Source organism: Adelges cooleyi, unplaced genomic scaffold (genome assembly GCF_023614345.1).
Source record: "Adelges cooleyi isolate 19-005CV unplaced genomic scaffold, UGA_ACOO_1.1 ACOO_flye_CR_arks_rails_tigmint_CR_PRNA_30, whole genome shotgun sequence".
NCBI classification, from domain to species: Eukaryota; Metazoa; Arthropoda; class Insecta; order Hemiptera; family Adelgidae; genus Adelges; species Adelges cooleyi.
Window position 1 is genome coordinate 11659144 of NW_026095971.1, and position 18427 is coordinate 11677570.

Below are 18427 nucleotides of genomic sequence, written 5' to 3' on the forward strand. Positions count from 1 at the left end.
GATTGTTGTTAAAAGAGACCGTTATTTGTTCAAGTTGAATTTCGACCAATCGCATGACATTTAAAAGACAGTGTATGTAAAAAATAAAATTAAGTGTTAACGAAATCTTTAATGAAGGAAGCTGGTTACACTGTTATTAAATTTTAGGTTATGGAAATTATTTCTGCCACATCGTTGCGTTATCGCTTATCGGCTATCAAATGAAAGTATCAAGTATGAAGTACAAGACGTACCCGTGGCCAAAATATTATTATTCACTATTCAGCATTGTGCATAATATTAATTTTTCCATATTAATTAATTATAAGGAATACAATTTTTGTGTTAAAACTTAAAGCGTAATAAATCAGATGAAATTACGTAAGTGCGTAATGTAGTTAACAATTAAAATAAAATAGTTATTTTATAATGCTCGCCCATTTTAATTGGCTGTAAATCTAAATATTTTTATCTTATCTTTTAATTTCAACCTAAAAACTTTTCACCATTTGCACCGTTCCTACTTCGCCTTCTACCTTGTCATGTACTTGAAGAGTGTGTTACGTCAGAACTAGTTCAGTATTTTTGTACTAATTAGTGGCATATCAAGATACCAATTGGATATTTATATTAAGTATTTGTGTTACTTTACGTAAAATTATTTTAAAACATTCTGAAAATACTATCAAGATGGCTGAGAGTTTACCGGAAACATTAAATATGAAAGACCTGCCTACAAAACAAGTCAAACTAAGTGTACCACCATTGAATGAAATTAATGAAGGTACCTTATTTACTAGTCATTAATATTTAACTAATACTTTTAATCAAGCTAACCATAGAAAAATAAGCATGGCGATAGACAATTTAATAAGTTCAGTGTCTTTGTATGTACCCCGTCACATTGCGTTACATGGAGCAATTTTCCCATTTCTCATTCTGTATGGAATATGGTCGTATATTTGCCTATATGCTACACTACTTTTGATTGATCTTTATTTTGTTGGTATTTTCACTATTGCCATTGCTCAAATATTATGCTCTCTTTGCTGTTACTGGTCTGTGTCATTCAGGTGTGTTTTGTCATGTAAACATGTTACTTCTCCTCAAGCAGCAACTTTAGTCAAAGTTGTTCCAACACCAAACAATGGGTTTACGGAACTAGTGGTTTTAAAGTCATACAAGGATGAACATCAGGAAAATATTGTATGGTTTAGATACCAGGAAATCAAGTATGTTTGGTTTGAAGAAAAGAAAAGTTTTCGTTCTTTAGAATTTCCAATTTCTAAAACAATTTCAGAGTATACAAATTCTAAAGGGTGTGAAACAGATGAACAGTTAGCAAAAGCAGTACAACTGTATGGTCGTAATCAATTAAATATACAATTACCGAAGTTTGATGATTTATTTATTGAACGTGCTACTGCACCTTTTTTTGTATTCCAAGTATTTTGTATTGCATTGTGGTGTTTTGACAAGTATTGGTACTATTCTTTATTTACTTTAGCAATGTTGGTTTTATTCGAGTGTACTTTAGTAAAACAGCAAATTCGAAATATGGAAGAAATTCGTAACATGGGAAATAAGCCATTTTCTTTGCATGTCTATCGTAACAAAAAATGGCAATCCATTTTTAGCGATGAGCTCACACCAGGTGATTTAGTTTCAATTACAAGGGCTCATAATGATCAATCTGTTCCATGTGATCTTCTATTGCTAAGGGGTTCATGTATTGTTGATGAAAGTTTGCTAACTGGTGAGTCAATACCACAAATGAAAGAACCAGTTGAAAATATTACTGACTTAAAGAGGAACTTAGATTTTGAGTCAGACAAGAAATTGCACATTTTATTCAGTGGTACTAAAGTTGTACAGCATACATCACCTTCAAAAGCCACATCTAATGTACGTGCTCCAGATAATGGATGTATAGCATATGTTTTACGAACAGGTTTTAATACATCTCAAGGAAATTTATTACAAACTATATTATTTGGAGTAAAACATGTAACGGCAAATAATATGGAAACTTTAGCATTTATAATATTTTTGTTAATTTTTGCAATTGCTGCTGCTGCTTATTTATGGATTAAAGGAACTGAAGATCCAAATCGTAGTCGTTATAAATTGTTTCTTGAGTCTGCCCTTATACTTACATCCGTTATACCACCAGAATTGCCTGTAGAGCTATCTTTGGCTGTGAATGCTTCAATTTTATCACTATCAAAACTTGGTATATATTGTACTGAACCTTTTCGTATACCATTTGCGGGAAAAGTTGAAATATGCTGTTTTGACAAGACTGGAACATTGACAAAAGATGATTTAATCGTTGAAGGTATTGCTGGCATTAAAAAAGATATGATTCCAATGAGTGATGCTCCTGAAGATACTATTCAAGTTCTAGCCTCTTGTCATTCATTGGTTCAACTAGAAAATACCCTAGTGGGTGATCCTATTGAAAAAGCTTCTTTAAATGCAATTAACTGGATATTATCAAAAAGTGACTTTATTGTACCTAAAAAAGGAAAACTAGCTCCTTTGAAGATATTAAATAGGTTTTATTTTTCATCTTCTCTTAAAAGAATGTCTGTTTTAGCAGTTTATAAAATTGCTCAAAAAACTATACATATAGCAAGTGTTAAAGGTGCACCTGAAGTTCTGAAATCTATGTTAGAAACAATTCCTGAAAACTATGATAGTACTTATCTAGAATTAGCTGGACGCGGAGCAAGAGTTCTTGCACTTGCTAGAAAAGAAATGAGTATCAACCCAAATGATTTAAAAAATTTAAAACGAGAAGATTTGGAATGTGATTTAAAGTTTGTTGGTTTTGTTGTGGTTTCTTGTCCATTAAAACAAGACTCAAAAAATGTCATCAAAGAATTATTAGCTTCTTCCCATTTGGTAACCATGATTACAGGAGATAATGCTTTAACAGCATGCTATGTTGCAAAGGAATTAAATTTTACGAGATCGTCAAGTCAAATTATCTTGACTCTTGCTGAAGTAGGTGCAAAATGGAGTTGGGTAAACGAGAGTTGTAAGATTTTGGAGCCTTTGAATGAAAATGTAAAAGATTTAGTAAGATCATATGATTTATGCTTAACGGGAGATGGACTTGCTTTCCTCGATCAAAATTACAGTGACATATTGAAAAAAGTAATACCACATGTGTGTGTATTTGCTAGAGTTGCTCCAAAAGAAAAAGAATTTATTGTATTAATGTTAAAGGAACTAGGATATTCAACTTTGATGTGCGGAGATGGTACGAATGACGTTGGGGCTTTGAAGCACGCTCATGTTGGAATTGCTCTACTTGCAGGAACTAAAGAAAGAAGAATTAAAAAAACAGAAATATTTCCTAGTAAAATAAGAAAACCAGGAGAAAATATGTCTGATCAAATGAAAAGAATGATAAAGGAAATGGAAGAAGAGAAGTTTACTGTAGTTAAGTCAGGAGATGCTAGTATTGCTGCACCATTTACTAGTAAATTTTCTTCTGTGACTTGTGTTTGCCATGTAATTAAACAAGGCCGTTGTACATTAGTTACTACACTTCAGATGTTTAAAATACTTGCTTTGAACGCTCTAATTGCAGCATACAGTCAGTCAGTACTTTATGTGAAAGGCATAAAATTTAGCGATTCTCAAGCTACATTACAAGGAATATTATTAGCTGCTTCATTTTTGTTCATTTCAAGATCAAAACCTTTAAAGGTTTTGTCTAAACAAAGGCCACTTCCAAATATTTTTAATATTTATACTATCTCAACAGTATTATTACAATTTATTATGCACTTTATTAGTTTAGTGTTTCTAGTTCAAGAAGCTAGTTTATATACCGAAGATGATGCTAAAAATATTTCTCTTACTTCAAATTTTAATGTGTCATCTACCTTAAACTCCACACAGACGGATAACGAATCGGAATTTAAGCCAAACGTAATCAATAGTGCGGTTTATATTATATCAATGTCACTACAACTTTTTACTTTTTCTGTGAATTACAGAGGACGTCCTTTTATGGAGAATTTTACAGAAAATAAACCTTTATTGTACAGTACATTAGCTACAATAGCGATAACATTATGTCTGAGTATGGGTATAATTGATGGCCTAAACGAACACTTTGAAATTGTACAGTTTCCCTACTCTTTTCGCGTGACTTTAATTGGTGTTCTTATTTTAGATTTTCTTGGCTCATATATAATAGATCGACTATGTTTGTGGCTTTTTGGTGAAGGAAAATTAGAAAAAGCAGTTTTTAATTAAATCATAATATTTGATAAGATTTTTTAAAAAACTGTATTCAATTACTATTAGTTATATATTGTCATTATGACCAATAATTTTGAATGGTTTAACATCTAAATAATTAAATGTATATGTTTAATTCCAGACATAAATTTGTGTATTTATTTAAAACATATTTTCATTCCCTTATGAGTATTTTTTTGTATGTTGCTCTATTGTTATTTTCCTATAATCATTATCATAAACATAAATTATGTACATTTTATTAAACTGTGTTTGTTGTTTATGTATCATTTATTAGTTTCTTGGGACTTTAAACTAGGATAATTAAGGGAAATATTTTGTAATGTATTTATTTACTAAGTATCATGTTATTTGATTTGATTAAAAAATATAAGTTGTAATAATATGAAACAATTTTTTAAAAATCATTTTTATAACCTACCTACCTAATTATTTATAATTTGCTATCGGTCGAAAAATAAAATAAAAATAATCGATCAACTTTTAAGGAATTTATCAACATTTAAAGTGATACTTGTTATTACAGGTACTAAATACTAATTATAGTAATGTTGTATTCCTCAACACTAAATTGATTATATTAGACTTAGGTCAAGAAGTGTTGTTTATTGTAACACAATTAGACATTGATAAATTGCAATGGTATGTAATTAATTAAAAAACTACGACAGTTTAAATTTAACAATTTTTAACTGTTTAAAAAATATATAGATACCTATAATTTTTTTAGGTACTTACATTTTTAACAATAAAATGATAGAAACATCATTTAGTGAATATGTAAATATTAAATTTTAATGTGATAAGATTTATAATATTAATACCTTTTTAAAAATTGTTCCAATATATTATAATTCCAAGTTAAACAATATAATTAATACTAACATGTAATATGTGACAAAATATTATTATTTTGCTTTTCGATCCTCATAATACTAGTTACAAATAAAATATTAGGTATACTTCATGATTAAAATTTTACTGGTACCTTACTCAACAAACAAATGTCTAAATATTTAACTGTTGACAATAATAAAAATAACACATTGCATCACATTAGACTAAAATGTAAGTTTATAGTTGGACCATCATGTAATTTTTGGGTATGTCTGATACTTTATATAAACAAAAGATAAAATATACTAGTGTTCTTTGGCACAATGAATTTTAGAAAAAATAATTTAATCCTCAATACTCAACAGAACCTTAGTAATAAAACTAAATTTTAAATCTAGATGGATACTACTAAGTACTTTAAGTACCTACTGCATTTATGTTTAAAAATTTAAATACTTAAATTATATTCTGATTAATGGTATTAAATGTATTATATAACATACTAGATTCTGGAATTATTTTCAGTTATTTTACCAGAGTTATTAAAGAACTTTGAAAGTGTAAGCGTTGATGTAGTCCAATGCCCTGACCTCACACAACCACCATTTTACTTGGCGTCTGAAGGTAAGCATAACTTAATTTTAAAAGTATAACCATAGATTTACGTTGTAATTTGTTAGTATATTAAAATGTTTTGTTAGTAACTACTTAAATGAATAAGAAATTGAGCATAAGTATATAACCATTTAAGAGAAATAAATAATTATCTTCTGTTAATTGCCAGTTGATTTCCTATGTGTATTATTCTTATCAGAAGCCTGTTTTCAAGAAAATAACTTCTACATAGGTACTCATACTTTTATTTGATTTCATACATGTATTTTAATTTTATATTATATAGGTTTGAGTGGTGACGAAAATATATTTGATATTGGAAGTCCATCTTATTTGCTTCCGTTGGTGAATAGAAATAAGGTTTATGATATTAAAGATTTCAAACAGATAACTGGAACTGATCCAATTTTTGCCGTGGGAGCAGGTGCAGGCCCATGGCCTCATGTAGGAGTAAATTCCGAAGTAAAATTTTATTTTTAGTTCTTTTTTCACACTTAGTTTTTGTTGTTTCCATAATTATTTATAACTTAAAAACTCATGAATAATAATATATGTACTAAATAGTTAGCTGGAAATGTCCATATGGCTTGCAGCTATGTTAAAAATAGCTCTCGTGTTGTCAAAATTAATTCAGAAACTAAGAGCTATGAACTTGAACAATTACCTGCAAACGAAACAAGATTTGCTCTTTTAGCCAATTTTTACACAAGTAATGGCGTCAGAGGAGAGGTATGATTATTGATTTTAGTAGGTAATTTTGTGTTTTCCCCCTTTATTCTTAGTTCCACATTTGTTGCAGGTTTTGCGAATTGTATGTGAAAAACGTAAAGGTTTGCTGGACTTTGTAACTTCTATAAGACTAGCTCTATCAACATTTTATGGAAATCAAATAGTTGGTATGATCAAGCTCATTACTTTTTTTTTATGAAAACACGAGATTTAGGCCTAAAAGAAAGTTATTCAATTTTATTTATTTTTACATATTAAAGACATAAAAAAGTTAAGAAATTATAATACTTATCGTGTATTATAGCCAAATGCTACAATTTAGGACAGTTTCAACTTACCCTTGAACATTTCCACCATTATATTTACAGGGTTAGTTTTGGTGTTAGCATTTTAATTTTGGATAGCCTAATATAACTTAACGAAAAAAAAATACATGTACATATTTAATTATGCAATAATTGTACTTGTAACTTTTGTTCTTACTCTATGTTGTATTCATGATGCTATAATACTTCGATCACCTTACAAAATATATATACTTAAAATAATTATATACATATATATCATGCATATTAAGAAAAACTGCACTTGATTTTTATTTTGATAAACAATTTTGATTGTATATAATATTACTAGTTACTACAAAGATTTAATGTCAATTTGAAAACATTTTCAATATCTTCAAAATAATGTTTATAATATTAAAAATAGTTTTAAAATATTGAGTTGTAGCATTTGTCGGTGTTAAATATTTATAAATACTATAAAGGGAGTCTATACATGTAGAGTACAGTTTTCAATATTCAAAAAGGAATATCCTGAAACATTTAAATTTTTACTTACTGCAGTTCTACTATTCAATTTTGGAACAGTATAACACAGCTTTTGGTGAAGGGTCAAATGGTGTTTAGGATTACATTTGACTGTGATTAAATTGATAGAATTTATTTGTATTTAACTATAAATCAAATGATTTAAAAATAAGACCATAGTACCTACTAAATGATTATTATTAATTTATTATTTAGAATGTATGAAATTAACTGACTAGTTGATTTTAGGGCTAGGAGGAGTTATTTTAATTGAAAATGGCAAAATAAAAGTTCACGTTATGCCAGATTTTTCAAAAGTGCCCATAAATTCAGAAGAAGACTTAAATAAATGGTTGAATTTCTTTGAAGTACCATCGCCTTTAGTGTGTCTAGGATATCTCGTATCTCACGATCCAGTAATATATTTAATATATGTATTATATAATTATTTAGTATTGGATAATTTTTATATATTGGTTTAGGGTTTAGATTTGAGACCTCAACATTTCCATTCATTCAGTGAACATGGTGCAGGAGGGCACTATCATTATGATACAGATCCAACAACCATTAAATACACAGCTTATTTAAATGTAGCAAGACATATATACAGAGTTGATCAACCTGCCGAGGGTGTTGTTTTATTTGGCAAAGATTAGTCTTAAAATTATATTTTTTTGTTATTAGTAACATAATCATTCCTGCTTATTTTCTTTACTTTAAAATTAGCATTAGCTATAATATTTATAAAAAATATTTTATTATTGATTAATTATAAAGAAATATTAATAGTTGTTTGCTTTAATAAAAGTTGCATTAAAAAATAAAAATAGACTGATAAACTAGTTATTTTTTAAATTAAATTCAACTTATAATACACAATAATTTAAGCCTACATATTTTATAATAATTGGCTATCTAACGATGACATAATATGATAATACATTTTTTTGTTTTAAGGGGATTGCATGCGGTCGGTTTTTTCAGTCAAAACACATAATTTTTATTCCATTTCACAGAATGAATCAGTGATCCGATAAGTCATCTAAAAACAGATTTGAATTTGCCATGAAGTTTACTTATGATCAGTCAGGGTACTTTTTTCAATTTTTAATTTTAACCCTTTCTAAATTTGATTTTAAAATTTGAAATTTTATAAAATGTTCAAACATGTTTTATACATAGTAGGAATAAGATATCAAAAAAGTACCCTGACCGATCATAAGTAAACTTCATGACAAATTTAAATCCGTTTTCAGATTACTTTTCGGATCACTGGTTCAGTCTGTGCGATGGAACAATAAATGTATGTTATATTAACTAAAATGGTTTTTACTCATAGACAAAATAATTTAAATTAAAAATAATACCATGAAGCTTATACAAATTAACCGGTAAATTAATTGACACGATCAAAATTTATTAAAACCATCTTTTTCCTAAATATTGCCTATACAAAACTCCTTAAAAACCAACCGCATGCAATCCCCTTAACAAATATAACTACAAATGATTTACCAGATGTTTTACAAACGATAATTAATGATATTAGCGATAACATTTAAATTGTTGTTCTACAACATGTAAATATAATATGTATATTAAAAAAAATACAATTAATTAATTATAACACATACAAATATATAAAATAAATTAAATAGTTGAAAATTTATACAAAATTTAACACCCTTATAGTATTTATGAGGATTTCTTTGTAACAATAGTTAATGCACTATGTACAACTAAATCTTTAGTTTATTAATTTCTGAATAGTTCTGTACATGTTTAGGCTGAAAAAATCGGCAAAATATTAAAACACAAAATTAAATAACTAAAAGGACCCAATAATTATTTTTAAACTACATTTAAATGTATTAAGTTTTTAGGTCAAATTAAGTAATATAATTTATTTTAAATATTCAGATAAACAATGTTGTACACAGGAGCGGCAACCAATTTTATGCAAGATTCCAGCCATCAACAGATGTACATTCGTCATAGTTTACCATCCACCTGTCCATAAACTATGATGAATGTTGTACCTAGGGCTCCCTATTTCACGTGAATCACGGCTCACAGATTCATGTGAAATTAATCACGAGTTTATAAGACCCGTGATTGGAAATTGTCCGTGAATTTAAAATTTTATTATAATAAAATTAATATACGTGATCACGTGAATATATTGTACGAAATTCACGTGAATTAAACCATACGGGTTTTATATTACTTTTATTTACGTGATCACGGAACCGTGATCACGAATGTATTACTTCACGTTCGAAACCGAGACCCCTAGTTGTACATTTATTGATGGCAATAATCATGAATAAAATCGGTCGCTATTCTTGTATACATTAGTGCTTATCTGTATATTTTAAAATCAATGTTAATATTAAATTAATATTTAAAGCTATATTGAGGACTTCTCTAATGACGGTAGGACTAAAATAAAAATTGCTTTTTTTACGTCATAGAGTAAAATGTATTACTAAGTAACTACTAGTTATACTAATTACTATATAACCAAATTATTTTTGTAGAAAGATTTATCATACCATTATATATATATGAGTTTTTAAGGACCGTAATAGCGTATCACTTAACGTGTTTTTAAAGTCGCTTAGATCTGACGTACAACTGATATGTATTTTTGGTAATGTTGAAACGCCAACAACAAGTGGATAAAGATTGTAATGTAGTTTGTATGTACTTTCTGGCAAAACTGTGACACTCAACTAAAAAGATATAACAAACTGTAAATTATAATTTATTTTTATTACAAAAATGGTTATAGACACTAACGTCTTTATGGCCAGCCATCATAAAGGCTTCATTCGCTTCCATTGATATATCTAAAGTAAGTAATGAATCAGACTGATTGTGTAACAAGTAAAGAATATCCATTGGTGTGTGTAACCAGCCATGAGCAGGTAACTCCATATCCACCTAGAAGATAATAGAATTAGTAGTAATAGTTTATATATTTTTTTGACACATTTTTTAAGTTTATCAGAGTAGCACAAACCAGAAATAAAGATTTTTCAACATTAATCTTGGGTAAATGTAGTTTTGAATAACCATTTAGACAGCCATTTTCATAATTTGCTCTAAAACAATTAACATTTTGAATTTGCAATGTTATAATAAAAATAATGACATTTTTGATAGTTAATTTTTTTAACTTCGGTGTGTATTTGTGGTGTATACCCAGAAAAAAAATGGTTTTAAGCTCAACATGCAACTATGTGTGGAATATTAATAAATACATCATATTATTTTACTTTTTGCAAGATTTATCATTATAAACATTTTTATTAGTGGTGTTGGAGAGTACGAAAAAAAAAAAAGTATACTCTTACTAGTATACTACACTACAACTGCACATATATCATACATATCTGCTATGTAATCTATTTGGCAAGAAAATACTTCTGAATAATCAAAACCGGTTGTAATTTTACCTCTTCACTCACACACGACATGCGTGGATCAGAATTTTTTATTCGCTTAATGGAATAGTTTTAAATAGTCTATGATCCGTAAGTAACGAGTATGGGAAAGTTTAGACCCTTCAAAATCCTATAGGTTGTCACAAAATTCACAAGTAAAAAAATCCTTAATTAAGAGTTATGCCAGTTTGTTGCTGATATGTTTTGAGAGCCTGGGGGGCAATTCTTGAATTTTTATTAATCTGACAACATTTTGTCACCATATTAAACCAATGGTGACAAATTTTGTCTAATTCGATAAAAATTCAAGATTTGCCCCCCTGGAGGAATTATACAAAATTTAAATTTCCTTAGCTTCCCATTATTTTAAATTAAGATTCTGTGAAAATTGCTTATACAAAACCTGTTAATAATAAGGCGTGTGGCAACTGGCTGCATCCTCTTGACTACCCCATTAATAGTTTTTTTTATTTATTATTATTATAAGTATAATTGTTTTAACATATAAATATTTTACAAGTGTGGTAAGTAAATTATGATGTACACCATAAATAGTGAATACATCAAAAGTAAATTTATATTAATAAGAAGTTTGCAATAATATTCTGCATGCAAATACCTTCTCCAATTAATTGTAAAATGACCTAATGAGTTTTCACCATAGTCGGAAATATTTAGGCATAGAATGTCTGATGCACATTCATTGGTTTCTAATATAATGCTATCTAGTACTGGTTGGTATCCTCCAGAAGAAACGCTGACTGTATTAACCTAAATATATAAGATTATAGTTTTTAGATTTCTTTTTTAAAGTCACATTAGCAATAGTTACCGGTTTGAATGATGTATTTTCAATTTTAATGGGCCAAGGTGAAACACATTTTATACTTGGTTGTACTATTAATGTATCACCAACATACATTTTTGTTACTGGTTCAAATTTAGAAGACAAAAATGAAACTGATGTGTCAAATACATTGACAACATCAATTTTTATTTCCACTTCTTTCACGCACGAAATTGTTGTTCCAAAATCATTTATTGAGTAGCTTATCTATAATATAAAACTTGTTAATAGCTTATTAGACATTAATAGGTTATTAAAAAATATTGGATATCTATGAAATATTTAAAAAAAAAGTATAATATATATTTTTAAAAAACAAATAAATATTTTAAGACTTAGTGCACATATTAACTGTTTAAATTAAATATAAGAATTAGTAAACAAGGTCTAAGAGTATAAAATAAAAATCTGAACCAATTGTGGTATCCAATGAGGAAATTCTCACAAAAAGCCATTATAAGATCACCTTATCACTCAAGGATATGAGTTCATAGTTATTTCATTATAAGAAAAACACAGTATTAAAATTGTTTAAAGCACCTAAATACAGGGTGTCCCACAAAGATAAGACAAATGAAATAAATTTTGTTTTAGTGAATTATTTTAGTATTTTTTTTTTTAATTAATTATTTCTCATTTTCCCTATAAGCACCACATTTTTTATTGCACTTAACTATTTTACTTTTTTTATTATTATTTTTTTGTTACATTAATTTTATTAAATTTAAGATAGTCATTTATTAAGAATAATTTGCTGAAAGTTTTGACTGGTCGAAAACTAGTTTTGGATAATTACTTTTAAAGTTGTTTAAGTTTGAAGTTCAGGATGGGAGTTGGAGTGCAGTAGAGTAATGCACACAGGTAAAAATAGCTCTATGCACTTACTCTACTGCACTACACCTCCCATCCTACCCTTCAACACCTTTAGTAACTTAAAAAGTAATTATCCAAATTTGACCAGTCAAAATTTTCAAAAAAATTCTAAAAATATTCACTAAAACAAAAGTTATTTCATTTGTCTTATCTTTGTGGGACACCCTGTATGCATTATATTATTAGATATTTGATATAGGTTTAAACAAACCATAAGCTGAAATAATCGAGTTTCTAAACTTGAGGACCGAATGTAAAATGTTTGTATATTCTGTCCATTGCTTGGTATAGATTCGAGTTTAAAATCTACTGGTAATGATAGTAAACTTTTTTCTGTGCTTTCACATATTTCAGCTATAAATTTCAAATATAATAATATTATTTCTTCTTTAATTTTATAAATTATTTAACATAATAGTTAATAGACTCACTCAATTGTTCAATTTTTTCATTACTACTTCGATTCAATGTTAAATTTAAACAAACATCATTAACAGGATAATTTTCCAAATTTGTCAAAGCAACAGACACTTTATACCATTCTAATAAAAGTGCAGGGTTTTCATGTTTAATTTCCATATCAAGCTTTGAACTTCTTGGTTTCAATGTTGATGACGTGATTTGTTTTATTCGTTTGAATAAATCGTTATTTCTTTCGGATAAGCTTATAAATCAATTGAAAATGAAATAACATTAAATTAATAAAAAATATATTTTCTAAGTAGATACTAAATACTAAATTATAATACAAATACTTGAAATTGTTTATTTCTTTCTCGAAACATTTTGATTTTTTGGTGGAACTATTGTATTTTAATATTATTGGAAACTCAGATTCATTTCCTAATTGAAGCCGAATATAATTTATCTATATTGTATAATTAATTAACTTAAAACATTTTTTCTTGGTATAAATTAAAAAATGATAACTACTTACAGTGATTTCTTTTCCGACATCATTAGGAGAAGGCATAAATTTACAAGTGTACTTGTGCGTTTTTAATTCACCATAAATTAGTTTACTTTTATCAGTGCAGACATCCACATCATATTTATTATTTATGCAAGAAATATATGCAGTAAGTTTGGAAAATTGTACCATAACAGGAAAGATAGCTCTTTAAAAAAAATAAATTAAAAAATGCACTAGGGAAATGTATATTTTTTTAGAGTATACCTTACAAAGATGTCAATTTCTATACCATCACACGACACTTCTTTAAAAAGTACTTTGACATCAATAGTAGAGTTTGTGATTGACATGTCTACTTCTAATAAATTTCTAGACTTTAATATATCATTTTCTCGCCATAAACAAACAGCTGCATTTATTTCTCGTTCATTTAGTCCGTTTTCAGGTTCAGGTAAACTCCTCTGTAAACAATTGAAATGTATTTATTTTTGTATACAAATATATACCAACATAATAGTATAAACAATTATTAATAACTTGTATAATTTTTTGAATATTGTTTAAAGATTTTTGAAGATTTAAATCCTTAAAATATTGTAAAGCTTCTAGATTTAATTCTACATAATCTTGGGGACTAGCAGTTAAGTAAGCACAATTCAGACATTTTTTTACTAAGTCATGTGCAATTGCCTTCCATCCCTCATCACGATAGTCTCTTAACATATGACTCCACAATCTAAATTAAAAATATATAAATACAAATTTTTTAAAAAGTAGTTAATAGTTAAGTACAAGGTAATATTTTTACGTCAAAGCTTTACTATAATCCTTGGCGTTATAATACTCATCAGCCATTTGTACAGCTAAAATATGAAAAAAATACTATTAGTACCACTATTATTTGATACAAACAATTAATATATTTATAATACCCAAGAAGTTTCTCATTCTGGGACATTTGTAACTTTTGAATTGTTTCATTGCATTTCCCAAAAAACTAATAATTAATTTCTAAAAATTGTTAAAAAAAATGTCAAATAAAAAATAAATAATTGAAATATAAGAAATGTACTTACAGAATGATCAACTCTAGTATTTTCATTATATTTTAAAGCTTGAATACCATCCATTTCCAAAGCATCAAAGTCCATATTACTAGCAGTTTTAATAATACGCCATGGTCTTTGTCCATAAAACTCGATATGATTCCAACCATTTAAAGGGTTACTTTTTGGATATTCATTTATATCCTAAAAAAAATCAACAAAGAATATTGTATTTAATAGTTACTTTTGAAATATATTATATAGGTAATTTATATTGAATGTAACAAGTAAAATGATTTTGCAATTTGAAATAGTACATGAAATTTAAATAAACCTGCATATCACTTTTATGGTTGTTCGCATCAGTTTTTGCTTAAATTCGAAGTATAGTTTAGCATATAACTTTAGTATTTTTTAACTATAATTACTTTTTAGGCTTGTCTAGTGAAAACGACCATTTATTTTAATTTTTACATATACCATTTGGTAATAATAAAACAACAGCTAAAATATAGAAATTTTGTTCCCAAAACTAAATAAAATACCTGACACACTTCAGCTGCACTTAATTTTCGTTTTTTAGCATAGTCTGCCGCTTCTTTAAAGAAAAATCCTGGATTTAAAGCTTGGGTAGCACTAAAATTGTCAGCTGTTGTCTCGTCAAACAAGGAAGCAAACATAGAAAATCTTCAAAAGACAGTACATTAATTTGTTATTAAATTTTATAATAGGAAAAAATTCATTCTTATTCAGAATAAGAACAGGCTTCGACGGCCAACTTGTGGGCGTGGCTTCACTACAAGCAGCGGACCTCTAACACTGCCGCCGGTGGGGCTATAGACGAAATGTAAAATGGGTGGTGCCTGACTGCCCCCCGATGAAAACTGGTCAGCCGCCGAAGCCTGTTCTTATTTTGAATAGAGTATATATTATTTAATAACATATTATACTTAAAGTTTAAGTAATTAGAAATATTGCAAAATTAGTTTATACATTTCAAATGTTTTTTTTGTATTATAATAAAAAATCTTACTGTTTTGATAGCCAGGCATAATGTTCAAACATAATTTCTGGAGGGCCAATCATAGACTTGAAAACATTTATATGAGAGTTAAATTGAGTTAAGGCATCTCGAGCTCTTTTCATTATAAATAGCAATCTACTGATTTTATACACAACATAAGCAGCTACTACTTTGACTTCATACATATTTGAATCAAAGGTACGTATTTCCAACAAGGACATATAACACTGATGATAATGTCTAAAAATAAGTGTATATTATATATGATTTATTCAAGAATTAAAATTTTAAATTATAATTTAATGTTTCAAGTTGCTTTGATTTTTTACTTATGTGCATTATGATGGTCTTGACGCAGCTCATTATAAAATCCAATTTTAAATGAATATCGGACTAATAAATATAGATGACTTGTCTTACTTAAGTTTTCTAGTTTTGATTTGACAGCTCGAATTTGCTGCTGGTAATAATTTTGAGCCAAATCGTAAAATGCATTTTCAAGTCTACATGTTTATTAAAATGTACTAGCCGATTAATTGATGGAAGCATATTTTCTTGGAAAATAATGAAAATGTTACAGTTTTTTTTTAAAACATTTTTTTATTTATGTTATTTCACAATATTATAAAATGACTAAATATAATGACCTCTTTCAAAGACTTTTAAAACTTAAATCGTAACATATATACTTAACTAACTTTTAATAAAAAAAAAATTTGCTGAAAATGTTGACTGTTCAATAATCAGTTTTGCTTAATTACTTTGTAAATTATTAAATTTTATAATTTAGGACATAAGGTGGAGTATGCGCGCAGATAAAAATAAAACTATACTATACCCTATCTCCCGTAGTAATTTTATAATAGGGTAAAATAACATAAATAAAAATGTCCATATTACTTTCCAAGAAAATGGGTGTCATACATTAAATTGATCATCCTGTATTAGTTAGTCAACAGATGTTTGATTTAAATATCAATTTTTATACTACCTTACAGCATATCCATGAATATTTTCAGCAACCGGTAGTATGAATAGTGCTTTTGGATTTAAATTACATTTTTCACACAAAGATGCAGCTCTTTCAGTAGTAATTGTATCATCTGCAGCAGGAACTGCTAATGGCATACTTTTTTGAATTAGAACTACAACAATCCTAGATTTTCTACCTTCTAATGATAACCTTTAAAGTATTAATATATAATCACTACAATGTCGATATTGTATACCAGATATTAAACAAAAAACACAACTAATTTGAATTGAATTTAGTAAAAGTTTTACTAATATAATAAAATACTACAAACCTTATTGATTGGACTCTTGATGAACATTCACTGACTTTTTCATTCCATGATTCATCTTCCCAATCGCAATCATAGAATATAACTACAACTGCCGGATCGTAACGTATATGTTTTTCAAGCCAGTTTTTTTTTAAAATACCTTTTGGAATGTATGGCATAACTCGCTAAATTTTAGAACATTTGTTAATAAGCAAATTTTAATAACAATGCATTATAAATAGAAACTACCTTTTCACTTAATGGAGGAAATTTATACTCGGATGTTAAATGAAAAAAATTTAGTATGGCACGGCTTTCACGACCAATGGGACTATGAAATGCATCCCAAATGGACCTATGAATAGCATTATTTACGGTATCTAAGCCTGCGATAGCAATCAGAGGACTAGGTGAACAACAAAGTTCAGGAGGAAAGTCAAATTCTTTGTATTCACCCATTTAAAAATTAATTTTGAACTTTTTTTTTAAAATTAACTCTTAGTAAAACTTTTTAAAACGATTATATAAAAGAGAAACTAAACAAATTTATTGAAGAATAGTACTAAACACTTAATAAAAAAAATGAATAAACATTAATCTACATTATTAAATTAATTTAGAGCCGTAATAATAAACCTATCGTTTACGATGCATATCATCTTATATTTACGTATTTCAGTAATAAGTTGTAACGACTACAACAATGACATGAGTTACATAATACATTGAAGTATTGAACTTTTTAACTACAATATGTCTGTAGTTAATATAATAGTGACTAGTTTGTATGTTTTGATAACTCTTATTGATAACAGGCAAAAACATTTGGTCATCATAAAAGATTATATTATCATTCAAATGATAATAGTATAGATAAGTGATAACGTCTCAATTTTTATTACAACGTCCTATATACAGAATGATTCATTAATTAACAAACAGATAAATGAAAATGAAAAATTCAAACGCTAATATTTTATTTTATTTTTTCCCTACTAATATATGGAATTAAAAATAGGTGTTCCCATTAAAAAAAACACATTTATAAATTTTTTACAAATAAGGGATATATTCAAAAATATTTAAAAAATATTGTAAAATGTTCCTAAAAGTATTAAAAAAAAATATTGTGCAAAATATTAATATCTCCCGAGAAAAAGAGTGTCTTATCCTTAATGAATCACTCTGTATTATACAAATAAAAAACTATTAGTAATAGAGGGTGTTTCATAAACATGGAAAAATTTTATGTTTAAATTTTTTATTAAAAATATTTTTTTTTTACAAAACTTTTTGCATTAAGATAGTGATGACTCGCTCACAGGTGACCGCATTCTCTCGCGGAAAGGTGACCAAAACTAGCCTCCTAGGTCACCTAGGACCTAGGTCCTAACACCACTAGACTTGCAGAACTTGATGCGGCCACCTGTGGGCGGGTCATCACTAATTTCCTTAGACGTGTAAATGCCTGTCGCCGAAGTCGTGGTGCCCATATGCCTGATGAAGTCTTTCATACGTAAGTGGGAGGATATCAGTTTGTACTTAATGCAAAAAGTTTTTTAAAAAATAATGTTATTTATCAAATTTTGTTAACATCAAATGTTTCCATGTTTATGAAACACCCTATATTAGTAGTTATTGGTAGTTGCTCCATGATTAAAATATTCCAGGATATTGCACATATGCCCCTTTTTCATAAAATATTCTATAATAAAAACAAATATGTCAACGGA

The 18427-nt window shown here is 27.7% G+C and overlaps 3 protein-coding genes across 3 annotated transcripts; 2 read left to right on the forward strand and 1 right to left on the reverse strand.

Moving 5' to 3' along the window:
- Positions 1 to 209: 209 nt before the first annotated feature.
- LOC126838400 (ester hydrolase C11orf54 homolog) lies at positions 210 to 8102 on the forward strand. Its single transcript, XM_050572791.1, has 7 exons — positions 210 to 763; positions 5623 to 5721; positions 5999 to 6174; positions 6277 to 6441; positions 6512 to 6608; positions 7503 to 7669; positions 7736 to 8102. The coding sequence occupies exons 1-7, from the start codon at positions 670 to 672 to the stop codon at positions 7910 to 7912; spliced, it is 975 nt and encodes a 324-aa protein (XP_050428748.1). The 5' UTR covers positions 210 to 669; the 3' UTR covers positions 7913 to 8102.
- LOC126838394 (endoplasmic reticulum transmembrane helix translocase) lies at positions 757 to 4363 on the forward strand. Its single transcript, XM_050572780.1, has one exon. The coding sequence runs from the start codon at positions 832 to 834 to the stop codon at positions 4252 to 4254; it is 3423 nt and encodes a 1140-aa protein (XP_050428737.1). The 5' UTR covers positions 757 to 831; the 3' UTR covers positions 4255 to 4363.
- Positions 8103 to 8837: 735 nt separating the features above from the next.
- On the reverse strand, positions 8838 to 17461 carry LOC126838395 (trafficking protein particle complex subunit 11). The gene is made up of 21 exons (XM_050572781.1): positions 16944 to 17461; positions 16716 to 16879; positions 16400 to 16591; positions 15738 to 15911; positions 15418 to 15648; positions 14930 to 15071; positions 14415 to 14588; positions 14271 to 14349; positions 14147 to 14201; positions 13876 to 14074; positions 13603 to 13799; positions 13363 to 13543; positions 13181 to 13293; positions 12857 to 13089; positions 12637 to 12779; positions 11538 to 11759; positions 11325 to 11476; positions 10282 to 10363; positions 10059 to 10202; positions 9812 to 9991; positions 8838 to 9043 (listed from the first exon to the last, which is right to left on the reverse strand). Exons 1-21 carry the CDS (start codon positions 17151 to 17153, stop codon positions 8996 to 8998), a joined length of 3315 nt encoding a protein of 1104 aa, XP_050428738.1. The 5' UTR covers positions 17154 to 17461; the 3' UTR covers positions 8838 to 8995.
- Positions 17462 to 18427: the final 966 nt, after the last annotated feature.